General features: G+C 43.9%; 2 protein-coding genes across 2 annotated transcripts in view; one reads left to right on the top strand and one right to left on the bottom strand.

The window, feature by feature from the left end:
• Positions 1-8,601, top strand: part of tbl3 (transducin beta like 3) — a 52,973-nt gene extending 44,372 nt beyond the window's left edge. Inside the window, exons 19-23 of the mRNA XM_080206326.1 lie at positions 343-446; positions 2,237-2,308; positions 3,937-4,095; positions 5,894-5,984; positions 7,982-8,601. Of these exons, the coding sequence (XP_080062452.1) occupies positions 343-446; positions 2,237-2,308; positions 3,937-4,095; positions 5,894-5,984; positions 7,982-8,084 (529 nt within the window). The 3' untranslated portion in view covers positions 8,085-8,601. The remainder of the gene's footprint in view (positions 1-342; positions 447-2,236; positions 2,309-3,936; positions 4,096-5,893; positions 5,985-7,981) is intronic.
• Positions 8,602-17,867: 9,266 nt separating this feature from the next.
• LOC145354640 (NADPH oxidase organizer 1-like) lies at positions 17,868-24,581 on the bottom strand. The gene is made up of 8 exons (XM_080206071.1): positions 24,472-24,581; positions 24,249-24,329; positions 24,069-24,144; positions 23,474-23,654; positions 23,089-23,288; positions 21,376-21,486; positions 19,815-19,932; positions 17,868-19,048 (listed from the first exon to the last, which is right to left on the bottom strand). The coding sequence occupies exons 1-8, from the start codon at positions 24,532-24,534 to the stop codon at positions 18,364-18,366; spliced, it is 1,515 nt and encodes a 504-aa protein (XP_080062197.1). The 5' UTR covers positions 24,535-24,581; the 3' UTR covers positions 17,868-18,363.
• Between the last annotated feature and the right edge of the window lie 3,015 nt (positions 24,582-27,596).

The raw sequence follows: 27,596 nt of genomic DNA, 5'->3' as shown, positions 1-27,596 counted from the left end.
GTTTTTTGCAGAATGAGATTCCTCCCCGCACCCCCCCCCCGCCACATTAACTTATAAAATCTGTAATGAATACTATCCCAATCGAAGTTCGCCTCTTAGTGAATAAAAATGGTACGTCTGCATCAACTATTAAGGAGAAAAGGGAAGGAGAAAACGATTGATTTGAGTGTTACCTGTTGGTGCTTTTGAGTGCGTTGGTGATAACTGGATGAACGTATGTGTTTAATAGCAAGGCACAATGTATATTCTTTTCTCATGCTGCCTTTTAAGGAGTAATGTGCACAAGGTTTAAAACAATCTCGCTTGCTATTGAGGTGGTAAAAATAATCTTTCTATTTTAAGGCAACAAGAATTATCTAATTTATTGCATGAGAAGAAATATGTGAAGGCTTTAGGACTGGCAATTTCTTTGGACCAACCCCAAACGGTGCTACAAGTGATTAAAGGTAAACACGCTGATACCATTGCATTTCTGTTTGTTTTGTTTTTTGCACAACTCTGGGCCGCGGAAGATTTGATATAACTGGAAATGTTTTCATAAGCAAGATGTGTTGCACAAACTGTCTGAGGAGCTGGGATTGACTTTTGAGTAGCACTCCAGCCACCTATTTTTAATCAGTAAGGGAATCGAGGATTATGGGGATAAAACAGGAAAGTGGAGTTAAGGATTATGTCAGATCAAGTCATGATCTCATTGAATAGCGGAGCAAACTCAATAGGCGGAAAATAGCCTATTTCTGTTCCTGTGTCTTTTTTTCACCCCGTTTTTTATTTGCCAATGTTCTCAAAGCTAAAACAATCTCAGTTTTTAATATAGGAAGGTTAGGTGAGTAGGCAAGAAATTGGCAAATAGAGAATGATAAAGCAAGAAGAGTAAAGGGAAACTGATCAATGTTCACAACAACTCTGTAAAAATTCAAGTGCAGTGTCAGGAGGCTGCATCCAGAATGATCTGGGCCTTAGAAGCTGTCAAGGTAAAACCAAAGCCACAATGATGTACAAGACTTTGGTAAGATCTTAATTAGAGTATCCTGCACATGTTTGATTTCCACCATCTCAGAGGTGCAGAGGAAGCCATCGGGTTCGATCCTTGGCCTGTGTGTTTTAAGCTTCAGCATTGTATGAACTGCACAGTGTGATTTGAGAAAGTCGACGCTGTTAATGAAACAGCATTTGTGTTTAACAAACGTACACAAGGTTTTTGGTAATGTTCCAAGCAGGGTAGATAATGGGAAACCACTGGATGTAGTATATTTGGATTTCCAAAGACATTTGAGATTTTTAAAAATTCATTGATAGAACATGAACATCCCTGGCTGTCCAGCACTTATTGCCCATCCCTAGTTGCTCTTGAGAAGATGGTGGTGAGCTTCCTTTCAGGATTGTTTCAATCCACGTGCTGTAGATTAACCCACAAGGGAGGGAATTCCAGGATTTTGACCCAGCAAATGCAAAGGAATGACGATATATTTCCAAATCAAGACACTGAGTGGCTTGGAGAGGAACTTGCAGGTGGTGGTGTTCCCACGTATCTGCTGCCCTTGTCCTTCTAGATGAAAGTGGTCGTGGGTTTGGAAGGTGCTGTCTAAGGATCTTTGGTGAATTGCTGCAGTGCGTCTTGTAGATAGTATACACTGCTGCTACTGAGCTTCAACTGTGGAGGGAGTGGAAGTTGGTAGAGGTGGTGCCAATCAAGTGGGCTGCTTTGCCCTGGATGGTGTCAAACTTCTTGCGTGTTGTTGGAGCTGCCCCCATCCAGGCAAGTGGGGAGCATTCCATCACACAGCTTGTAAATGGTGGATAGGCTTTGAGGAGTCAGGAGGTGAATTACTTGCTGCAGGACTCCAGCCTCTGACCTGCCTCTGTATTGATATGGCTAATGCAGTTGGGTTTCCGGTCAGTGGTAACATTGAGGATGTTGATAGTGATTCAGTGCTACTGAATGTCATGAGATGATCAAATCTAGTTTTGTAACTGTTAGCTTAGTTGAATATAGCAATACAGAAATAATTTAAGCTTAAACTTCCAATATAGGCCTAAATGTTACACAATGGATGATCTTTCTAAGGCTGTTATCATTTGAGTTAAAATACTTAATTGCCTGTTTAAATGTAACGTTATACATGTTTATGTCTATCTATTAAAATATTGAAATCATATAAACTATCACTTTGTTCAGTATGTAAAATTTATATTGAAATAAAGTAATTATTTGTCCCTATTTATTTTCTTCTAGCGATTCTTGGTGAACCTAATGGACAGGAAATGCTAGAATCAACAATACTAAGGTTGCGACAAGATCAAAAAGGTATGGGTTGATATTTTGTCATAGGTATTTCTCATGGAAAAGGTTGGAGTTGCAGCAGATGTATTTGTTTTAGATTTATAAGCTTCAAGAAATTGTCTAGGTTAGGGGTATCTGCGGGGTAAACATGGGGTTGTAGGGCTTGGGCGAGGATAGATAGGCCTGGGAAAGATCCTCTGTCAGAGAGTTGGTGCGGACTCGATGGGCTGAACAGCCTCCTTCTGCACTATAATAATTCTATGATGAAGAAGGTGACAAAGGGATTGAGTGAGTGGGCCAGAGTTTGATGTGGGATGTGTGAGATCATCCTTTGAACCCGAGAGAGTCAAATGGTTTCTTGAAAGTTTGTCTTGGTGCAAGACTCAGGCACCAAAATCCTTTCTCTCCTCCACAGCTTTTATATACACATCACGACAAGCGAGCTTTTGTGTTACTCATTCATGGGATGTGGGTGTTGCTGGCTAGGTCAGCATTTATTGCCCTTGAGAGAGTGGTGGTGAGCTGCCATCTTGAACCACTGCAGTCCAAAGATACAAAAGGGAATTGTAAAATCCGATGGAACATTGGCCTTTGCCTCAAGGCGTTGATGTTCAGAAGTGAAAAACCTGTGCTCTAAATTACAGTAGTTTCCAGAAGGGTGTTTTCGCTGAAGTTTCAGCTTGAAACTAATTTCCATTTTGCCAAAGGTAAAATCGTCCTTGAACCAGTTCATTCGGACAGTGTTTAAAAAGAGTGTGGCACTGTGCTTAGCACTGCTGCCTCACAGCGCCAAGGACCCGGATTCGATTCCCAGCTTGGGTGACTGTGTGCGGTGTCTGCACATTCTCCTCGTGTCTGTGTGGTTTCCTCCGGGTGCTCCGGTTTCCTCCCACAGTCCAAAAGACAAGATGGTTCGGTGAATTGGCAATGATAAATTCTCCCTCAGTGTATCCAAACAGGCGCCAGAGTGTGGCGACTAGGGGATTTTCACAGTAACTTAATTGCAGTGCTAATTTAAGCCCACTTGTGACATTAATCAATAATCTTTGAACTTTAATGATGCTGTGTTACTGAAAGTAGATTCATCACAGCAAAATAAACAATTTTAGCCCGCATCTACCCCATCATCAGGATCTTAAATAAGTGACAATTACTCCAAAAAAACACATGGAACCATTTACTCATTCAAAATAGTAAACACTATTCGCTTGTTTTTGGCAATCATATTTAAAAGTTTTTAAAAGGTGCCTCTTTGCATCCTGTGCCTAAAAAGAGGTTACATTTTAAGAGCAATTAGTGGAACCACACAGAGATGATTGATTTGATTTGTATTGTCAGTTTAGCAGACAGGGTTAACCTGTAGCACAATTCTTTTTTCAAACCCGCTCACAGATGGTGGAAACTTGATTCGCGATGAATATAGTTTGTGCTCAAGATTCTGCCACCCTTTGAGCTGGTTTGACTAATTCCAGGCTTGGCACAAATGCTGCAGCCTGGCAGAAATAGCACACCCCCGTCTTTTCTTGCATCTTTTGATATGGCCATGTTAATTGTTGCAAAATTTTACTCCCCTCACACTGTATATCAGCAAAAGACCGCAGTTCGTAAGATTTGGAAAAGAATGACTGATTCATTTGTTTTCTTTTCCTTAGAGTCTGTGTTAAAGTTCTGCATCGTATGGAACACAAACTCCAGAAACTGTCACGAAGCTCAGTCGATTGTCCAGATCCTTCTACGAAACATACCTCCTGAGCAACTTCTTCAATACGACGGCATCAAGGCTGCTCTCGAGGGGTTAATCCCCTACACCGGTAATTAGACTGTTGTCCCATCGGTTTATTTAACTTTGATTTTCTTAAACGTACTCATTCTATTAAATGTGTGTGCTTTTCCTTGTTACTCGTTTGAAGGAGCTAGGTGATTTATGTAATGTGCACATTTCTCCGGTTCAGGTCTTTTTCACCTTGCTCAGGTGAGTGTGAGTTGTGCTGGTGAATGCCAGTACGGCGTTCAATCGTTAAGGAGGTGCAGGACATCACATATAAACCAAACTCTGTCTATCCCCCAATTCCAGCTTCTGAGTGTTTCCAGTGCAGCCACAGGAACAGAATCAAAAAGAACATTGGCTCTTTATTATGCTTTGCTGTTTTTGAGTTTCTCTTTTTTCTGTCCAAAACCCAACGTCAAGATATATTTCCTATCACACTGTTGTATTACACAACTAGCTCGATATCAAGAGTACTCTGTTAGAAAATTCTATTGCCATAGAATCCCTACAGTGCAGAAGGAGGTAGTTCGGCCCATAGAGTCTGCACTGAATCTCCAACAGAATGCCTTACCCAGGCCCTATTCCCATAACCCACGTATTTATCCCCAATCTAAACATTAGGACACTCAGGGACTATTTGCCATATCCAATCCACCTAACTCGCACATTTTTGTGCGGAAACCCACAGACACGGTATGGTGGCACAGTGGTTAGCACTGCTGCCTCAGTGCCAGGGACCTGGGTTTGATTCCCAGCTTGGGTCACTGTCTGCGTGGAGTTTACACATTCTCCCCGTGTCTTTGTGGGTTTCCTCCAGGTGCTCCGGTTTCCTCCCGCAGTACAAAGATGTGGGTTAGGTGGATTGGCCATGCTAAATTGCCCCTTAGTATCAGGGGGATTAGCTAGAGTAAATGAAGATAGGTTAAGAAGATAGGACCTGGGTGGGATTGTGGTCAGTGTAGACACGATGGACTGAATGGCTTCCTCCTGCACTGTAGGGTTCTATAGTTCTTTGACATGGGCAGACCGTGAAGACTCCACACAGTCACCCGAAGCCAGAATTGAACCCGGATCCCTGGCACTGTGAGGCAGCAGTGTGAACCACTGTTGCCCCCAAATCAGTGGTCAGAAATATTATATAAGCTGCTGATGCCAGGTTCAAATAAAACTTCCTGGTTCGCCCTCAGCTAGGACCCAGAAATTACAATTGTCTGGGATATTTTGAAAACAATGTTTTTTGGTTGAAAGAAAAAGTGTCAGATGTAATTTTTAAAGGAAGGTGCATTCTGAGGGCAGCGGAGTGACAGGGACCCGCGTACAATTCCGGCCTTGAGTCACTGTCTGTGGAGTCTGCACATTCTCCCCGTGTCTGCCTGGGTTTCCTTCGGGTACTCTGGTTTCCTCCCACTCTCCAAAGTCCATTAATGTGTGGGTTAGGTTTACTGGGCCATGGTAAATTGACCTTAAAGTCAGGGGGATTAGTAAGATAAATGTATGGCATTACGGGAATTGGACCTGGGTGGGATTGTGGTTGGTACAGACTTGATAGGCTGAATGGCTGCCTTCTGCATTAAAGGGATTCTACGTCCTTTTCTTTCCCCTTTGCTGGTGTCTAGTCTATACAAATCCAGTATTTCTGCTTTGAGAAGCACTGAGTCGAAAGTGCCATCAGGCATTTCCACCTGACTATTTTCTTTATTGAATTGGTTTTTCTTTTCTGTGAAGTGTTTATTCTTTTCTACATGTCAGTCCGAGGCAGGGCCTATAAGTAGCTGGAAGTGAGTTTTCTTCCATTGCCGTTAGATCTCTGACGCTCATTTGCCTTTTATTGAATTCTCCAGAGCGACACTTCAAGAGGATCGGCAGACTGTTCCAGGCTTCCATGTTTTTGGATTACATGTGGCAGAACATGAGACTGACGGAGAAATCCAGGTGGGTCTGAGGCTGTAAATAATTGACAAAGAGGAGTGGTGTGACAAGAGGGTGGGATTTCCCTGTCCTGCCTGCCTGGGGGCTGGAAGTTCCGCGTTGGGCGGGACCGGCTTTAGGCCAGAACGTGCCCTTAGTGTTACAGCAAATTGGAATAAATATAAAAGCAAAATACTGCAGATGCCGGAATGTTAAATAAAAGCAGAAAATGCTGGAAAATCTTAACCGGTCCGATCACGTCTGTAGAGCAAGAATAGAGCCAACATTTTGGTCTGGATAACCGTTCATCAGAGCTAAATTGACTTATTCTATTAATTGCAAAGGAAATATTTTGGCAAAGTTTCAATCCTGTAAGATACATATCATATATGTTATCTCTTTAAGACAGAGATAGATAGGTTCTTGATTAATAAGGGGAAAAGGCAGGAGAATGAGGATGAGAAAATATCAGCCATGATTGAATGGCGGAGCAGACTCGATGGGCCGAGTGGCCTAATTTTGCTGCTATGTCTTATGGTCTCACAGCTTCAACCATGAATAGGTTAACTCAACGAGAACATTCTAATGATATGAACATAGTTGATCAGGAAATTGTGAGAAGAAGAGGAACGTGAGTAAAATGAGGAAAAAGAATCTAGTCTTGCATCCCTTGGCTTCACCTGGTTCTGCCCTATCAAATCCGACACTGCCCACATGGACCCCCCACCCCGAACTCAGAGTCAAGTCAGTCGTTTGTGTTAAAGGGGAATCACCTTGAATGCTTCCAGCTCACAACTGACATATCCGTGCATTACCCAGTCTGGCTGGGCCAACCCAATGTAGCCATTCCTCTCCCTCTGCTGCCATTACTGCCCATTACTCCAGAATTATTCCCAAGAGCAAAGAAACCTCTTTTTTTAAAAGTTAAATGTTAAAAAGTTAAAGTTTACTTATTAGTCACAAGTAGTCTTATCTTCACACTGCATTGAAGTTACTGTGAAAATCTCCGTGTCACCATACTTTGGCGCCTGTTCGGGTGAATGCACCTAACCTGCACATCTTTGGACTATGGGAGGAAACCGGAGCAGCCGGAGGAAACTCGCGCAGAATGTGCAAACTCCACACAGACAGTGATCCAAGTTGTTAATTGAACCCGGCCCCCTGGCACGGTGAGGCAGCGGTGCTAACCACTGTGCCACATGCCAGCCCTCCACTCTGCTACCTTTAAAACCTTCTTCCTGTCTTAGACTCCAACAAGCGCAAGGAATTTATTGACTTCTCTGTGAACAGGGTCTGCTCAGCTGCCTTTGTTCCTTCTTTCTAAACTCCCGTCCCCTCATCCCACCAGGCTTAGCCCTGGCCCAGCTTTGAACCTCTGCCTTCCTCCAGTTTCTTTTCCAATTCTACACAGGCCTACTTCAAACTTGTCTGATGACAAGACCAGCCCCTTATATCTAAATAAAATGTCCTCATACCGTCTGTCCTTGCAAATTAGGTTAGCACTGCTGCCTTACAGCACCAGGGACCCAGGTTCCATTCCCATCTCGACTCACTGTCTGTGTGGAGCTTGCACGTTCTCCCTGTATCTGCATGGGTTTCCTTCTCGTGTTCCAGTTTCTTCCCACAGTCCAAAGATGTGCAGGTAAGGTGGATTGGTCATTTTAAATTGTCCCTTAGTATCAGAGGGATTAGCAAGGGTAAATGCATGGGGTTATGGCAGTGGGGCCTGGGTGGGATTGTTGTCAGTGCAGACTCGATGGGCTGAATGGCCTCCTTCTGCAGTATAGGAGTCTTTGGTTCTAGTACCCGCCCATCTCCAAAATATAATACCAAAGGAAATTAGAAAATAAGCGAAAAGATCAATGACCCTGACATAGAATCCTTTTCTGGAAGTAGTTTGAAAGAAGGACAGAGATCGGTAAAAGTGCTAAATGTCCACAAAAGTAGATAAGTCCATTACTGAAGGATAACTTTCTCATTAAGTTATTGGTTGTTTGTAAAATCTGCCTGGTTTTTCCCAGTGACTCTGACACGCAAGCTGAAGAAATGGAGATTGTGTCATTCTCTCCAACGGACAAGTCAGTTGACGGGGCCAAGAAGGCAGTGACTACTGCACCAGCGTAAGATTGCACCCAGGGAATGAGGCCCAGGCGTCTGAGAGCGAGGACAGAGCCAGCGCCATTTATCCGTCAAACCGAGGAATTACCAACAAACACAAACACCTTCCAAGAGAATTTGGAGCCTCTAATAGAAAGTGACACAGCCGAAGAAGGACAATCCGATGTTCAAATAGTCAAGGTCACTGTAAGAGAAATTAAACAAAGGCAAACTAGCAGCAAAAAGACAACCTGGAACTGGCAAAGCGAATTGGTGCTGCATCGGAGTGCCTGTCAATGCTGCAACCCTCCGGCTGGTCTGTAAAATTGCTTTGTTAATTGACGTGTTTGTAGTTGAAGTTATTCAGACTTTGAAGCCACGTACCATGACATTGAAAGCTTTAAGCCACATTATTACTGAGTTACAAATTCTTTTCACTTTGTGAAAGTAGTAACATTACTCTCAAAACAAAACCCACAGCCGTCTTAATTTTTTTATCTTAAAATTGAAATTTTATAATAAAGTCTCCGGAATGCTAAAGGCATACTTAGTTACGGTTTCTGTGTCATCACCATTGGAGAAAACCTGTCTGAATGCAGCATAATTACATAAGCTTGCTTTGTGCTCTGGAAGATTTGGTTACTTTTGATCTAATCAGCATTTAAAGCCTCTGTTTGTTCTGTGCTTTGGCACAGTATTTGTCAATACATCTAAGCTACTGAAAGATGTGCTTTAATTTGCAATTTTAATGAGGTAGATAATCATAGTATCTCTACAGTGCAGAAGGAGGCCATTCAGCCCATCGAGTCTGCACCAAACACGATCCCACCCAGGCCTTATCCCCATAAACCCACATATTTACCTTGACAATCCCCCACACCTATGCATCCTGAGACACTAACAGCCAACCTAGCGTGGCCAATCAACCTAACCTACACACATTTTGGACTGTGGGAGAAAACCAGAGCACCCAGAGGAAACCCACAAGTGACCCAAGCTGGGAATCAAACCCAGGTTCCTGGCGCTGTGGTGCAGCAGTGCTAACCACTGTGCCACCATGCGGCTTCTGCACATGGATGTAAATGAACTTACACTTTCACAAGTAAGCTTGAGTCAGAGAGTGATCTGAGTTCCCCAAGCCTTCTTGTCATCATAGTGACTGCAGTGCTTCAAGAACACAGCTCAATGTCACCTTGTAGGTAATGTTGTGAGATGGTTAGAAAGCTGGTTAGCAGACAGGAAACAATTCTGGAAGGGCAATAAATGTTGGCCTAGTCAGCGATGCCCACATCTCATAACTGAATCTTTAATAATGTGCAGTCCATATATTTTAATCTGGTTGAATTGACGTCACGGTGCTACAGTGGTTAGCCCCGCAGCCTCTCAGCGTCGGGGTCACGGGTTCGATTCCTGGCTTAGTTCAGTGTCTACGTGGAGATGCACATTCTCCCTGTGTCTGTGTGGGTTTTCTCCGGGTGCTCCGGCTTCCTCCCACAGTCTGAAAGTCGTGCTGGCTGGGTGGGTTAGCCATGCTAACTTCTCTCTGTGTGTCCAAACAGGCGCCAGAGTGTGGCGAATCGGGAATTTTCACAGTTACTTCATTGCAGTGTTAATGTAAGCCTATTTGTGACTAACAGGTAAACAGACTTTTACACTTTAAATAACATGATTTGGGTCACAGAACTTGGAGCCCTTAAACTTGCAGCCAGAAACCAGAAGTGTACGGTCCCATGGTAGCGATACCAGTTTTCTTAGGCTATTGATGAACATAATTCTGTTAATAGCTTTTTTGAAGAACGTGCATACTATAGACGGAGTGCAGTGAAGGTTTACTGCACTGATTCCTAGGTAGCAGGATTGACATACGAGGAGAGATTGAGTCGGTTGGAATTATGTTCACTGGAGTTTAGAAGAATGAGGGGGGAATCTCATGGAAACCTATAAAATTCTAACAGGGCTCTAGAATCATAAAATCCCTACAGTGCAGAAGGAGGCTATTCTGCCCATCGATCCTGTACTGGCAACAGTCCCACCCAGGCCCTATCCCCCTCACTCCACGCACTTATCCTGCTCATCCCCCTGACACTAAGGGGCAATTTAGCATAGCCAATCAACCTAACCCACACGTTTTTGGAGTGTGGGAGGAAACTGGAACACCCAGAGGAAACCCACGCAGACACAGGGAGAACGTGCACACCGTATAGACTGTGACCCGAAGCTGGAATTGAACCCGGGTCCCTGGCGCTGTGCAGCAGCAGTGCTAATCACTGTGCCGCTCGAGGCAAGGAGGGACGTTGCTGAAGGTTGGGGAGTCCATTATCAGGGGTCACAACCTGAGGGTAGAGGGTAAACCATTTAGGACTGGGATGAGGAGAAAATTCTTCATCCAGAGAGGGGTGATTCTCTACCACGGGAAGAAAAATATTGTACGTTTTCAAGTAGAAGTTTAATATAGCTCTTGGGGCTAAAGGGATCAAAAGATATTGGGGAAGTGGGGGGAGGATGGGTGAGGGAAGTAAGAAGAGGTAACTGAGTTGGATGCTCAGCTGTGATCACAATGAATGGCAGAGCATGCTTGACGAACGACTGTCTCCCATTTTGTATGTTTTTATCCAGCACTTTGAGCAGCACTGCAGACATTCTGGGAGAGTTCTGAGGAAGGGTTCCAGCTGCAATGTCTCTCCCTCTCTCTCTCTCTGATCCACATGCTGTGCATTTCCAGTTTATATTTCACATGCTCAACACTTGCTGTTTCTGAGTCCAAACATTTTTTGCTTTAGCCTACAAGGAAATCTAAAGAATTGTGCCCACAGGGGTAAATTTGGAATTTCCCTGCAAATGGGTGGAGAAATCAGAATGCACAATGAACCCATGTCCCCTGCTCCTGACACTCGTTTCTGGGATTGAGGCAAACTTCACTGGATCGTCCATATAAATACTGTGAGTATGAGAGCAGGTCAGAGGCTGAGAATTCTGTGGTGAGTAACTCACCTCCCAACCACCCCTCCAAAATCTGTCCACCATCTACAAAGTGCAAGTCAGGAGCGTGAAGGAATACTCTCCACTTGTCTCGCTGACACTCAAGCAACTGGATACCATCCAGGGGTGGCACAGTGGTTAGCACTGCTGCCTCACAGCACCAGGGACCCAGGTTCAATTCCTGGCCAAGGATAGACATGTGGCAATGAGAGCAAGGTGCTGTGGCCAAGGACAGACATGTGGCAATGAGAGCAAGGTGCTGTGGTCAGGGACGGACATGTGGCAATGAGATCAAGGTGTTGTGGTCAGGGACGGACATGTGGCAATGAGAGCAAGGTGCTGTGGTCAGGGACGGACATGTGGCAATGAGAGCAAGGTGCTGTAGTCAGGGACGGACATGTGGCAATGAGAGCAAGGTGTTGTGGTCAGGGACGGACATGTGGCAATGCGAGCAAAGTGCTGTGGCCAAGCAACCACTGTGATGGTTGGTGAGGGAGGGTAAACCTCAAGGCTGAAATTGTGATCACTGTCAATTCCTCATAAACATGCACCGGTAGAAAGGGAATGTCTAGATGACTGCACTTTCCTGAGGAGAGTGCAAGGACTGGCCTTCATGATTGTGAGGTTCTTATTGTGAAATACTGCCAGTTTCTGTGGACGTGTCCCTCCTTTTATCTGTATATAATGGACTCGTTATCTAAGAATGATGTGTACACTATCGAGGGTAACAATTGGATCTTTTACACTGGAGACGTTGTTTTCATGCCAGGTGTTGCTTTGAAATTCCTGATAGCTGTTAAAAACCTTTAAATAAGGAGGTGTTGTGATTTCTGTATTTGAAACGTATATTTTGGATCTGCACAGCAGACATATTCTGGGCAATATACGCTGTGTGACAGACTCTGAGTTCTTGAGGTGTTTCGAGGTAAGACTAAGTACTGAAATTATGAATTTAGGTTGTTAACCTTTCACATTGCCAAAAAAGTTCACACCACCATCGTTCAGGTGGATGGTATGAGGTTATTTTCATTTAAGTTCTAAGTTTCTTTATTAGTGTCACAAGTAGGCTTACATTAACACTGCAATGAAGTTACTGTGAAAATGCCCTAGTCGCCAGAATCCAATGCCTGGTTGGGTACGCTGAGGGGAGTTTAGCATGCTGAGCCATTATTCTGTCATGGTGTTTGGGCAACGAACCAGCTAGGTTGTTTCTTTTTATTTGTTCCTGTGATGTGTGTGTTGCTGGCTAGACCAGCGTTTATTGCCCATCCCCAATTGCCCTTGTGAAGGTGGTGATGAGCTCTGGCTTTTGCTTTAGTTTAACCGTGAGACTTAAGTCACTTCCAATTGCAAACTTGGTTGGGAGCGTTAATCGTGTGGTCCTGGCCCAAATATTGCTGGAAAATTGGCTAAGTGAGAGTGACAGTAAAGGTTGATGGGAAATGAGGCTAAGTTGCAGAGACACTACAAGGAATCGCAGGCAGTTCTGCCACAGGATACAAGGCAGCAGGGATTCCCGGGACTTCAAAAGGTGATCGCTATTAGTTTGAGGTGTCAGAGATGTGCAAGTGAAACGCTCCTCGTAAAGCCTGTCTGGGGCCTTGAACAGTGTGGAGGGTGGAGATAAAGGGGAAGGTGTTCTGCGATTGCATGGGAAGGTGCTGTGGGACGGGAATGGGGTGTTGGGTGTGATGCAGGAGTGGACCATTATGTCACAGAGCTGATGGGGGTGGGGTGGGAGGTACCATCGGGTCCGGAGTGGAGAAGGATGATCCTTTGTGGGCAGATGGGGTGCAAAGTGAGGACAAGGGGAACCCTATCATGGTTATGGGAGGGACAGAGAGGATGTGGTGAGGGTAAACACGCGAGACATGACTTCATGCTGTTTTACTGGATTGGTAATTAGCTGGACTGCTGAGCAAAGAGGCAGCACTGTGCGTACTTAGCCTGCACTGCTTAAAGCTCGCCTGCCTCACTGAAAGAGGAGGTGCAAAGCGGCTGGGGCAGGCACTGGGAGGCCTTTGTGAGCTGAATCTGACCCGGAAAGGACTGATTAATGGCTGAGGATGGGATAGAGCAGACTCCAAGCTCATCAGATGCTGCTCTGGGGTCTCACTGGAAGGGTTGGAAAGGAGAGGAGATGTCTGTTTCCGAAGGGGCTCCGGAGACCCTCTTGACACACTCAACGGCAGCAGAACCAGAGAATCACGGAGATCAATGGATGGAGTCAGACCTGAGTACCTGGTTACAGGGCTGCAAGAAATTCAGTGATCTTACAGGAACGATCGAGATTACTGATTGCATCATCAAATGTCACACAACGACATAACTAACCTCAGGCAATGCTTAAATCGCTACATCTGCACGATCTATGAACAGACTTTGAGTCAGGACACATACTTGGCATTCATATTCTCTACTGCGGTCTCATGTACTTGGCACTGCTCGAAGTCCCACACCCACATCTGACTGCACCCAGGGGTTCACGCAGACACATTGCACAATATCTCTGGCAGGGCAGCTGGCGCACAAAAGATGCCAACTGGAGCGAGACCTGCATGTGTGCAGAACCTGACCTCCATGGAGGCGATGTTAATGGCCATTGTTGGGACTGCCATTGCCCGAAGGTTGTCAGCAGCACAGGAGCTGAAACTATCAAAGAAGGTACCCTCTTAACCAATTACCCACCTCCCTCTCACCCCCACACTCCTGATTTGTGGATGATGTAAGCACACACGTATTACTTGGCGACCATACTCTTGTTCCTTTGTGCTTTCAGATATCCAAGAGTGGCCAGCTGTGGAGGCAGTAAGAAGTCTCACAACACCAGGTTAAAGTCCAACACGTTTATTTGATAGTAAATGCCACTATCTTGCGGAAAGCTAGTGGCGTTTACTACCAAATAAACCTGTTGGACTTTAACCTGGTGTTGTGAGACTTCTTACTGTGTTTACCCCAGTAACCACAATCGTCCAGAACGTTTTAAAAACAATGTTTTTTGATTGAAAAATAAAGTAGCAGATGTAATTTTTAAAGGAAGGTGCACGTCCTTTTCTTTCCCCTTTGCTGGTGTCTAGTCTATACAAATCCAGTATTTCTGCTTTGAGAAGCACTGAGTCGAAAGTGCCATCAGGCATTTCCACCTGACTATTTTCTTTATTGAATTGGTTTTTCTTTTCTGTGAAGTGTTTATTCTTTTCTACATGTCAGTCCAAGGCAGGGCCTATAAGTAGCTGGAAGTGAGTTTTCTTCCATTGCCATTAGATCTCTGACGCTCATTTGCCTTTTATTGAATTCTCCAGAGCGACACTTCAAGAGGATCGGCAGACTGTTCCAGGCTTCCATGTTTTTGGATTACATGTGGCAGAACATGAGACTGACGAAGAAATCCAGGTGGGTCTGAGGCTGTAAATAATTGACAAAGAGGAGTGGTGTGACAAGAGGGTGGGATTTCCCCGTCCTGCCTGCCTGGGGGCTGGAAGTTCCGCGTTGGGCGGGACCGGCTTTAGGCCAGAACGTGCCCTTAGTGTTACAGCAAATTGGAATAAATATAAAAGCAAAATACTGCAGATGCCGGAATGTTAAATAAAAGCAGAAAATGCTGGAAAATCTTAACAGGTCTGACCACGTCTGTGGAGCAAGAATAGAGCCAATGTTTCGAGTCTGGATGACCCTTCCTTAGAGCTAAATTGACTTATTCTGTTAATTGCAAAGGAAGTAATTTGGCAAAGTTTCAATTCTGTAAGATATATACCATATATGTTATCTCTTTAAGACAGAGATAAATAGGTTCTTGATTAATAAGGGGACCAGGAGTTATGGGGAAAAGGCAAGGGAATGGGGATGAGAAAAATATCAGCCATGATTGAATGGCACAGTAGACTCAATGGGCCGAGTGGCCTAATTTTGCTCCTATATCTTATGGTCTCACAGCTTCACCATTGATAGGTTAACTCAATGAGAACATTCAATTTCCTGATGAACATAGTTGATCAGGAAATTGTGAGAAGAAGAGTAAAATGAGAAAAAAGAATCTAGTCTTGCATCCCTTGGCTTCACCTGGTTCTGTCCTATCAAACCCGACACTGCCCACATGGACCCCCCACCCTGAACCCAGAGTCAAGTCAATTCTTTGTGTTAAAGGGGAATCACCTTGAATGCTTCCAGCTCACAACTGACATATCCGTGCATCACCCAGTCTGGCTAGGTCCACTCAGAATAGCCATTCCTCTCCGTCCACTGCCAGAACTGCCCATTACTCCAGAATTATTCCCAAGAGCAAAGAAACCTCTTTTTTAAATCCCCCCTTCCACTACATCTGAGATCTCCTTCCTGTCTTAGACTCCAACAAGCGTAAGGAATTTATTGACTTCTCTGTGAACAGGGTCTGCTGAGCTGCCTTTGTTCCTTCCTTCTAAACTCCCACTGCCACCCCCTCATCCCACCAGGCTGAGCCCTGGCCTAGCTTTGAACCTCTGACTTCCTCCAGTTTCCTTTCCAACTCTACACTTCAAGCTTGTCTCATCACAAGACCAGCCCCTTATAAATAAAATGTCCTCATGCCAACTGTCCTTGCAAATTAGGGCAGCACGGTGGCACAGTGGTTGGCACTGCTGCCGCACAGCACTAGGGACCCAGGTTCCATTCCCGGTTTGGGTCACTGTCTGTGCGGAGTTTGCACAATCTCTCCGTGCCTGCATGGGTTTCCTCCTGGCGCTTTGGTTTCCTCCCACAGTCCAAAGATGTGTGGGTTAGGTGGATTGACCATGCGAAATTGCCCCTTGGTGTCAGGGGGACTTGCTAGGGTAAATGCATAGGGTTAAGGGAATAGGGCCTGGGTGGGATTGTGGTCGGTGCAAACTTGATGGGCCGAATGGCCTCCTTCTTCACTGTCGGGATTCCATGATTTATTACAGTTTTGGACAACCTTGAGGTACAGACTCATTTTCAAACGTGTTTCCAGTGGGAATGTCAAGTTACTGTAGCTGAACTACAAAACCAATCGTAACCTAGAAACAAAGTACCTGATTCGTGGGGTGATAGAAAGCTATTGTTGTTACGAAGGTCGCCAACCATCCAGGATTGAGCTGGAGTCTCCTGTATTGAAGACCTAGCTCCAGGACACTGCAGCGCGCGTCCCTGGAGAAAAATCAATGGGAGAGTCGAATATCGATTTTTGTTCATTGTGATTTGTTGTTGAACATTTCTCTTGTACCAGATTTTAAAAAAAAATTGAAAATGGGAGGGCTGGGGGAAGGGGGGGGGGAGGCCATTCAGCAGCGTCATCTCATTGTGCAATGAATCTCTGTGCTTTTCCAACTGCATAGCAAGGAACTGTGTCACAGGGCTGGAGCCTGGGAGCAAATCATGTGATTAACCTCCAGAAATGCAACCCTATTTGTAATTCTACCATGCCATACCTTGGAAGCATCTAGTTATAACTCTTAATGATAGGTAACGAGAAAGCATTTTGTCCATGGTGGAAAATACAACATGCTCAAATTTTAATGTGACGGCTAATTGATCGTTTATAATTTTTGCTTTTGATCTTTCTTTCTCAGCTGGGTATTGTGTTGTGATTGGCCAGGTATAACAGGTAGACTTTAGTCACTTTTCTCAATACGAGTGCTACTATAGAAGTTTCAGCATGATTGCGAGTGAGCCCTTCTTCCCGTTCGTAATCCTTTATCCCGTGCCGAAACTATGGTTAAGAAAGCCCACCGACGCCTCTACTTTCTGGGAAGACGAAGGAAATTTGGTACTATGACTCTCACCAGCCTTTACAGATGCACTATAGAAAGCATTCTTTCTGGTTGTATCACAGCTTGGTATGGTTCCTGCTCTGCCCAAGACCGCAAGAAACTACAAAGGGTCATGAACAAAGCCCAATCCATCACACAAACCAGCGTCCCATCCATTGACTCTGTCCACACTTCCCACTGCCTCAGAAAAGCAGTCAGCATAATTAAGGACCCCACGCACCCCAGACATTCCTCTCTTCCACCTTCTTTCTTCGGGAAAAAATACAAAAGTCTGAGGACCCATATCAACCGAGTCAAAAGATCTTTCTCCCCTGCTGCCATCAGACTTTTGAATGGACCTGCCTCGCATTAAGTTGATCTTTCTCCACACCCTAGCTATGACTGTAACACAACATTGTGCACACTCTCCTTTCCTTCTCTATGAACGGTATGCTTTGTCTTTATAGCGGGCAAGAAACAATACTTTTCACTGTTCACTAACACATGTGACAATAATAAATCAAAAATTATTAGCAATGTTTCTTAAAATTCATTCATGGGGCATGGTCATTGATTATCCAAGGATACACTAACCTGTTGATATTGGACCTTCTTCTTGGAAGGCATGGCAGCCATTTTGTAATAATACAGTTCTTTGGCAGACCACTTCAGATTGCAGTTAAAAATCAACCATGTTGTTGTGGGGTTAGGATATGGATAGACCACAAACACAGCCTTTAATGTGGATCCCCTTATTAAATCTATTAATACCACTATTATATAAGGAACAGCACAGTGGTTAGCACTGCTGACTCAGTGCCAGGGACCCAGGTTCAATTCCTGCCTTGGCTCACTGTTTGCACATTCTCCCTGTGTCTACATGGGTTTCCTCCCACAGCCTGAAAGGTGTGCCGGTTAGGTAGATTGGCCATGCTAAATTCTCCCTCGGTGTGCCCAATAGACGCTGGAGTGTGGCGACCAGCAGATTTTCACAGTAACTTCATTGTAGTGTTAACGTAAGCCGACTTGTGACTGTAATAAATAAACTTTAAAACTTTCAAACAAATCCAACTACAGGAATCTCTTAAAACAATTATGGTCTTTAATTTTACATCTCATTAAAAACACTTCACAATATTTGTCACAACAGACAGACTTCAAATCACAAATCAGAATGTATTGATTGAAGCAAATAATACTATTAATAAAACATTCTTTGTAGATGTGCTGAAAAATTACTATTCCTCTAGTAAGTACATAAAAATACAGAGTGTTCAGTCTGAAATTCTAGAAATGTGTAGAGCTGTCCGGAAAGAACTACAGTTCAGTTGAAGAATTTAACCTAACACCCTAATAATTGATGCATTTTGCATCTCTAACATTAGTTAAGGATTTAAAATGAATCCCACCACATAGAAATTGCATAAAAACATATCTTAAAACGAATATGATTATAGCAATGTTGGATACCTACATTTTCCTCAGATAAAGGTATAAAACTGCAGCTGCTGCATACCATTTTAAAACTAAATATTGTTTAAGTAAAATCAAAGCGTCCTTTCTCGCCATTATTTCTGCTGAGTGGCCTAAGGTTGTGTCGCAGTCATTTTCAAGTTAGACATATGTTGAGATCTCAGAACCATGTTCCTGGTGAAGGTTGTGCACCTCGCCAGTATTTCTTGACGATGTGGCCTTGGCGGTATCTTGGGGGTGACACTTTTAACGGGAATGCTCTCACTTGTGGAAGACTCAGGGCTGAGTTTCAGTTCCGTCTTTCCCACTCCAGAATGGTTCAGGGCTTTGGGCTTGCTCTCAGGAGCCACGGTTTGGTTCTTTTCAAACAATCTTGCCACGTTATCGCCGCCCTCAAGAACGTGGTAACTATCTGATAAGCTGTTGTCGTCAGATAATTCCGAGCTGCCTGAACCAGTACTGCACAAGCTTTCTCGCCTGCTACCTGACTCGTCTGAATTGGGAAGGCTGAACTCATCCCCAGACAGGCTATTGTCCGTCAAGTTGGTCGAAGACTTTGACGTTTGTTCATATTGTCCAATTTTGTCACCAATGTTCTTTGAGGGCGATAAATAATTGTTGCCTTGGCTTCTGTTCAGGTTGAAGTTGACGTTACTCGACAGCGAATTTTCAGTCTCGGTGACTATATTGGGGGTGGAAGTGGACCTGATTGGTTTGGAGAGAATCTGTAATTTTGAATGAGGATTTTTATATGGCTGGAGATAGAGAGATGGGACAAAGCCAGATTTGCCATTGTACCTATTGGTCAATAAAATGATGAGAGTTAGTCTCCTTGTTTCTTTGCAGTTGTCAGAATGCATAATGGATTGCATTCTTTGTAAATTTATTAACCTTAAATACAGAATGAATTCTGTTGATATTGTATTCTCTTAAAATTTAAGAAGATCTAAACCACAGTGCAAATCCTTGTTAAGCTAATTTTTGATAATGTTATTCTTGAAATAGAAAATAAATAACATTTAATCATGTAATTCTGTTGAACTACAAATCGAAATTTAGATTGTTGCTACATTCAGAATTCATTTAAAAAACAAATATTAATATGGGGCAATTGAAGAATGTAACTTCAGAATTTTTCTTTATTCATTCATGGAACATGGGCATCGCTGGTTGGCTAACATTTATTGCCCATCCCTAGTTGCCCGAGGGCAGTTGAGAGTCAACCCCATTGCTGTGGATCTGGAGTCACATGTAGGCCATTCCAGGTAAGGCCAACAGATCACCTTCCCTAAAGGACATTAGTGAACCAGATAGATTTTTCCCACAATCAACAATGGTTTCACGGTCTTCATTAGATCTTTAATTCCAGATATTATTTATTATATTCAGATTCCACCATCTGTGGTGGGATTCGAGCCTGGGTCCCTGGAACATTAGCTGAAATCAGCATTAATAGTCTAGTGATAATACCACTAGGTCATCGCCTCCCTCAAATATCATACGCTATTTATTATTTGAAACTACTGACTGGGGAACAAAGGATTAGAAGTCAAGTGGGACAAACCTGATAAGCCACCATCCACGACTGGAGGTTTTCAACACTTCAACTATGACCCCGACATGCATGGATAATTCATCTTCATTTTTTGCTTCATAGCTTTTAACAGCATAATACAGACCGCCTAAATGTATACAGAGAAAAGGAGTCAATTTTAGATAAATGTTGATTAAAAATCTACTGCATAATGGGCCTCAGTCTCACATATAAACCAGAAAAGAGGGGGTGATCTTCTTTGGATTTTGCTTAACATGCATTGTAAATGTGACAATGTGTTATACACCTACAAAACACTGCTTCAGCCTCAGCTGAGATATTCGCTAGAATTGTACTGCCCTGTCCCCATGGAATCGGAGCAAGGAAGGGGTGGACAACGGGAAGGTCTGTTGACCTCGAGCAGGATCTTTCAATCTCGGGTCGAGTGAAGCCATAAGATCCCGTCTATTGTGTCCAATTCTGAGCATTAAAAAAGGATGCAGAGAAAGGTTTATGAAAATGGTTGAAAGGATGAGAGATTTCTGTTACGTGGATAGACTGGAAAAGCTGGGGCTATTCTCCTCAGAGAAGGGATCATTAAGAGGGGATTCTGTCCAAATCATGAGGGGCCTGAGCAGGGTAGATAGGGAGAAACCGTGCTGCTTGTCTGAAAGGTTAAGAGCCAAACTATGCTGATTTATGGTGGATCAAAAATAGTTAAAAACTGTTTTTAAGCAGCACGTGGTCAGGACCTGGATTGCACTGCCTGAGACTGGTGGAGGTAATCTGAGATTTGATTTTCCAATGGAAATTGGATAATCACTTGAAGAGAAAATACACAGGGCTACCGGGAAAGGAGGAGTGTGTGAGTGGCCAAGTCGCTCTTACCGAGAGCAGGCACAGAGATAATGGGCTGAGTGGCCTCCTTCTGTGCTGTAGCATTTTATAATGAGATGAAACGGAGAAAAAAGTACTTTCAGGTTTGCAAGTGAAAGACCCTTTATGAGAGAGTCTGACAGGTTAATGTTCCTCGGAAAATGAACACAGTTGGAATTGAAGAGTTTGAAATACTTATTTTAATTCGTTCATGGGACAAGGGCGTCAGTGGCTGGGCCAGCATTTATTGCCCATCCTTCGTTGCCTCAGGGCAGTTGAGAGTCAACCACTTTGCTGTGGCTCTGGAGTCACATGTAGACCAGACCAGGTAAGGACAGCAGTGAACCAGATGGTTTTTTTTTTCCAACAATGGTTTCATGGTCAGTAGATTCTTAACTCCAGATATTTTTTATTGAATTGGAATTCCACTATCTGCCGGGGCTGGATTCGAACTCAAGTCCCCAGAGCATTAGCTGAATATCTGGATTAATAGTCTAGCGATAATACCACTAGGCCATCGCTTTCCCTACACATGGTGTATACATGGTGCTCATGTAGGCTTTCACTAACGATCTTTAACTGTGTCAGACCAGAACAGTGCAATGAGTGTTCATGCTATTAAAATTTATAAAATGCAGTATGTATAGAACATTGCAACTTTAATTATAAAATATAAAACTGGTACTTTGCTCCTTTAAGTTATTCCTTAACTTACCGTCTGTTTCAATAATTGACATTGTTGATGGGGCACATTCCCGACATTTTTTGAGATAGGGAGCTGGAAACCAAGCTAACTGTTTCTCTTCATTTTCCACAAGCCACCAACCTAAACGTGACAGGGGTCAGAACCATTAATATATACAAGTCCACATCAAACATGCATTCCTGTTTATCCTATTGTCTGTGATTAAAAAATCAATGTTACAATGTTCTGTTGATATATATCAACATTTTGTAGATGGATGAGATAATATAAACGCTACTTTTATGAGACTATTTTACACATTTGAGGAGCTGTATTGTCCCAGCTTGTTAAAATCAGTTAGGGTTTATGGGGTAATTTGAACAGTAAGAAGTCACAACACCAGGTCAAAGTCCAACAGGTTTATTTGGAATCACGAGCTTTTGGAGCACTGCTCCTTCATTAGGTGAATGGAGGTTAGTTCACAAACATGGCATAGAGTCATAGAGGTCTACAGCATGGAAACAGGCCCTCTGGCCCAACTTGTCCATGCGCCCGCCCTTTTTTTTGAAACCGCTAAGCTAATCCCAATTGCCTGCATTTGGCCCATACCCCTCTATACCCATCTTCCCCATGTCACTGTCTAAATTGTTTTTAAAAGACAAAATTGTACCCACCTCTACTACTACCTTTGGCAGCTTGTTCCAGACACTCACCATTCTCTATGTGAAAAAATTGCCCCTCTGGACACTTTTGTATATCTCTCCTCTCACCTAAACCTATGCCCTCTAGTTTTAGACTCCCCTACTTTGGGAAAAAATATTGACTATCTACCTTGTCTCTGCCCATCATTATTTTATAGCTCTCTACAAGATCACCCCTCAGCCTTCTACATTCCAGAGAAAAAAGTTCCAGTCTATGCAGCCTCTCCTTATAACACAAACCATCAAGCCCCGGTAGCATCATAGTAAATCTTTTCTGCACGCTTTCTAGCTTAATAATATCCTTTCTATAATAGGGTGACCGGAACTGTACACCGTATTCCAAGTGTGGCCTTACCGATGTCTTGTACAACTTCAACAAGACGTCCCAACTCCTGTATTCAATGTTCCGACCGATGAAACCAAGCATGCCAAATGTCTTCGTCACCACTCTGTCCACCTGTGACTCCACTTTCAAGGAGCTTTGAACCTGTACCCTTGGATCTCTTTGTTCTGTAACTCTCCCCAACGCCTTACAATTAACTGAGTAAGTCCTGCCCTAGTTCAATCTACTAAAAGGCATATATCACCCGCTGAAGGAGGAACATTCTGAAAGCTCATGATTCCAAATAAACCTGTTGAACTTTAACCTGGTGTTGTAAAACTTCTTATTGTGCCCATCCCAGTCCAACGCCGGCATCTCCACAATCATAGTAATTTGAAGCCCGCGATTTAATTAAACAAGTGATGTGCGAGATCACGTTTCACTAGCTTGCTCTCTCTATCCTCCTGTAAACATACAGGATCACATCTCTGTCAGTGTACATGTACAGAGAATGGTCTTTTTTTTTAATGCATTGTTGGAATATTGAGATGTTTCACTGAAACCAGATTTCAAAAATCACATTTTTTCAGTTCAATGATTGACCATCCCTCATCCAAGTTCACAATTTGGAACTCAGAGCCCCTTCCAATGGATTTATTGTGTCTTCATGCATTTCATTCAAAATAGAGAAGAGGATGCCCCTCGTAAAAAAATAATCACCTGATGAGTTCTTTGCTATGACGTCGACAGTCTCATTCTCCAACACCTTAAAGGGCTTGTTCTTGGTATCTTTTGTTTCATAAGATGCTATGGATTTGTAACTCTCCGCAGCAACGGGTTGTGTGATGGACTGGACGGATGTTTTGCCTGAACGTCTCAGAGTCTTTCTCCTCTCAACTGCGGATGGCATGACGATGACACTAGATCAAAAGAGAGGGAGAGAAAAGGTGTGGGTTTTGAACAAGACTGGACCATTCGTAGGAAGTTGAAGCTTTGGTACGACCATTGCTAAATCAGTCAGCGGGGAATTTAACTTTGCAGTGACTTGACTCCCGGTAAGCCAGGTAGTAAAGTTAAATTGGCCTCACTGGCGCCTTGCGCTCACCTGTCTGAGGGGAAGGAAGGTGCCAGGTCCTGGCTGGTGGCCAGGAAGAACTGAATGACATCTTGGTCCTTGGAGATTTTAGTACAGCATGTCAATAAACGATCACAATATTCCTGCAGCATTCCTATCCTCAAAACTGATTTACTGACCCGGGCATGCCTCCTTTCCCTTCTGGAGATGTCTACAAGATAAATAGAATGAGAAGATGTCACATCCTGAATTTTAAAGCCTTTTCTTTAATCGTCAATTGTACTTTCACAGTGATTCATTAAAAACATGATTAAAAATTCATTTTTACATGTGTAGAATATTTGAATATTACACTGAAGTTTTTAAAATTTCAAATTTATAACACAAATTTGCAAAATTTCAAACTTGTAACACTAGAGTACATAAAAATTTAAAATTTATAACACTGGAGATTGTAAAATTTCAAATTTACAACACTGGAGATTGTAAAATATTTTTGTCAATAGTGATCAATTTTTCATTTTGTGTAACTAGAATTCCAGGTAATCTCACCTTCCAGGAAGAGGTTAATCTATTATTTGCAGCGTTCGGATTAATAATGGATTTAAAAACAACAAATGATTACCTTGGAACTTGGGTAGACTTCGATCAGACTTTTTAATGCGCCCAGCCTCAAGAGGGTACTTCTTCGTAACAGCTTTCTGTGGTCGAAACAGCAGTAATTTAACACACGCACTCATACACTTGACGCAATGAAAGTCGTGAGTGTCAGTGAAAAGTTATCAAAAGATAAAAATTGACTTACGTGCAGTTTCTTGAACTCTGCAAACTTCCTATAGACAATAACATCATTCTGATCTGACCACAGGACAGATGTGAGGTAGGTCTGTCATTAAAGAGAAATGTTGGTGAGTGGATCAGAGAGAAACAAACAGGCGAAATAGTCAAACAGAATTCAAGGAATGCACTTGATGTTTGAGAATACAAGATGACCATGAGTTTTGTAAAACAACTTTGACGTGGCTCACCTTTTCCTTCTTAGTTTGCATTAATCCAATAATTCGGACCTGCAGCGGGAATCTCTCGTTCATCTTGTTGCTCTGTTGGGTGAGGTTTGCTCTGAGCTCCTTAACGTGCCTCTGTGAGTTAGTGTGTGAGTTTAGGTGAAGTGGAACTCCCTCTTTTATAGCCAGCCTCTGCTGACGATTCAGACTCCAATCTAGCACCGTCCCTAAGGCAACCACATGCCAGAAGCTCATCGTCTCAGCTCCTGAACCACCAAAGAATTTCCAGAAGCCATGCGATCTTTTTCATCATTCAGTTGCCTCCCCACCCTCCCCCAAGCCTGCTTGGAATGTGACCAACACCTATCCCGGGTGGAGAGAGCTTTTATTTTGTTTTATGATTTTATTTTTTATTTGTAATCAAGTCCAAAGATGTGTAGGTTAGATCGATTGGCCATGCTAAATTGCCCTTTGGTGGCGGGGAGTGGGGGAGTGGGAGAGGCTAACAGGGTAAATATGTGGGGTTACAGCCTGGGTGGAATTGTTGTCAGTGTGGACTCGATGGGCTGAATGGCCTCTTCCTGTATTGTAGGGATTTTATGATTCCATGAAGTAGGTTTACATGAGGTTACTGTGAAAATCCCCTCGTCGCCAAAACTCCGGCGCCTGTTCGGGTACACTGAGGGAGAATTTAGCGTGGCCAATGCACCTAAGCAGCACATCTTCCAGACTGTGGGAGGAAACAGGAACACCTGGAGGAAACCCACACAAACATGGGGAGGATGTGTAAACTCCGCACAGACAGTGACTCAAGCCAGGAATCGAACCCGGACCCTTGGCGCTGTGAGGTAGCAGTACCAACCACTGTGCCACTGTGGAAGGAGAGCATTTGACCCATCAATCTTTCCCAGCTCACTGTAGAGCAGACTCGCTACACCTTTTTAGCCATGCAAGTTAGTTTCCCTTAAGTCCCCATCCTTTAGAAATCATTTAATTTGGTTTCAAAAGAGAAAATGCTGGAAAATCTCAGCAGCGTCTGTAAGGAGAGAAAAGAGCTGACGTTTCGAGTCCAGATGACCTTTGTCAAAGCAACCGCAAGCTGGTTCACTTTGATCAGCTGGAAATTTTCGAGATTTTCACTCATTCTTTATTGTTGGCTCACAGGTCTATAACGTCCTGGTTTTCTCCCCGTCATCTCCCTTAAGTAGCAGAACGGTGATTTTTCAGTTGAAAGGAATAATGCCCAAATGAGAAAACTGTGCAGTGTTCTCACCCACTTCCTTTCAAACCCTGGGCTGGATTATTCAGTGAGGTAGGGTGGGAGGAGCCTTAAGTGGAGCATGAACCAGTATAGGCCAGATGGGCCAAATGGCCTGTTTCCATGCTGTGAAAACACGGCGTTCCACCTGCTTTGTTTGGATGACAAGGGAGAGGCGCTTGTGCACTAGCTATCCACGTTTTTATTCATTCGGCCCACTCACCCATGGCAGCAGGGGGCTGTTGGAATCAGCAGTCAAGGCCGGAGCACCCCATTTGCAATTTTCCGGTGCAAAAGGACGCAGCGAATCTCTTAAAGAAAGCACTGAAGGACACTCGAGGAATGTCCTCAGAAGATGTTCATTCTCCCTTGGTGTGCGCAGGAGAAAGGAAGGTTTATGTCGCGCCTTTCACAACCACTAGATGTCTCAGAGACAACCAATGGAGTTGTTTTGAAGTGTAAAATAATCACTGTGATGTTGGAGGCACAGCAGCTAACGTACACACCACTCCCACAAACAGAAATGTGATGATGACCAGATAACATTTAATCTGTGCTGTGGATTGAGGAATAGATATTGGCCGGGACTCTGGGGATAACTCTTCCCCAAAGCAATGGCGTGGAATCTTTCCCCTTCACCGAAACAGGGCCTCAATTTGAGTGCCTCATCTTAAACTCGGCACCTCCAACAGTGCAGCACCCTTAATATCGCACTTGTTTTTTTGGGTTTTTTTGCCCTCATGCTCTGAAGTCGGACTTGGAAACCCAGAACAATCCGGCTGTGCTCCCAACAGCTGACACCACCGGGTAGGGGCAGGATGGTGATGCCAGCAAAGGCCCGGCCGACAGGGAGTCGGCTGTTTCCCCCCTCTCCTGCAGCCGGTGACCTGCAGCGGGGCACCCGTTGAGTTCCGCAGCCCATAGCGGGGATGCTAATGGGGCATGGGCCAACACCCATATATAGACAGCCAGTCCTCCTGCTGGTGGACGTCACCCGTGTAATCTCCTGAGAGAATGTCAGTGATCTTCAAAGGTAATCGAGCACAAATCCAACATAATGAGGAGAAAATTGTTTCTTCTCATCTTGAGTCTTATTTTAAACTTGGCCCTTATAGATTTATGCTCTTAGTTTAACACAACAGGGACTGCACCTACACAGACCAAACCTCTTTACTCTGAAGAGGAATAACCAGAAGGAAACAACAGTTTAGACCAGTATCCTTATTTCTCTGTTAACTGGTGTTCCATTTTAAAGTGTACAAGACCAGCTTGAACCAGTATTCTTGATTCCCCTTCTCCTTCTATGGAATTATTTTCTCCTTCAAGGTGACGCGGTGGGTCGTGCGAGGGTTGCTCTTGGATGTTGCTTCGAGAGTTGCCTGGTGCTTCACGTTGTTAGTGTACACTTAAACTGGACCAACTGACGGGCAACACGACAGCTCAGTGACTATCACTGTTTGCCATGCAGTTACAGGGACCCGGGTCGGATCTCCGACTTGGGTCAATGTCTGTGGGAGTTTGCACATTCTCCCCGTGCCTGCGTGGGTTTTCTCCGGATACTCTGGTTTCCTCCCACGCCCCAAAAACGTGCTTTTAGGCTGATTGGTGATAACAAATTGTCCCTAAATTAGACCTCCCTTAATCTGGCACACATTATAATTCTCTAAATTTGCACCCCTTTATTGTGGAGTCCAAGAGGCTTAGGTAGAAGAAGGATTGGAATGAGGCACTCACTGAGTGTTAAAATGGTGGCGCGGGCTTGTTGGGCCAAAGGGCCTGTTTCCTGTGCTGTGTTGTTCTTTGTTCTTTGTAAGGCAGCGTGATGGCACAGTGGTCAGTGCTGCTGCCTCACAACGCCAGGGACCCCGGGTTGGCTCCTTGTCTGTGTCCG

Source organism: Carcharhinus amblyrhynchos, chromosome 18, assembly GCF_965287045.1.
Source record: "Carcharhinus amblyrhynchos chromosome 18, sCarAmb.v2.hapA, whole genome shotgun sequence".
NCBI lineage: Eukaryota > Metazoa > Chordata > Chondrichthyes > Carcharhiniformes > Carcharhinidae > Carcharhinus > Carcharhinus amblyrhynchos.
Note: the sequence above shows the minus strand (reverse complement) of the source record. Positions and strands in the feature narration are given on the sequence as shown.

What these genes read in the sequence shown, in the direction of transcription:
- LOC145354640 (XM_080206071.1), bottom strand. Translation starts at nt 24,534, where the DNA reads ATGAACGAGAGATTCCCGCTGCAGGTCCGAATTATTGGATTAATGCAA. An exon ending in CATAGCAAAGAACTCATCAG is followed by an intron (nt 21,487 to 23,088) that starts GTGATTATTTTT and finishes TGTCACGTTTAG; the next exon opens with GTTGGTGGCTTGTGGAAAAT. An exon ending in CGTGGATGGTGGCTTATCAG is followed by an intron (nt 19,049 to 19,814) that starts GTTTGTCCCACT and finishes ATTGACCAATAG; the next exon opens with GTACAATGGCAAATCTGGCT.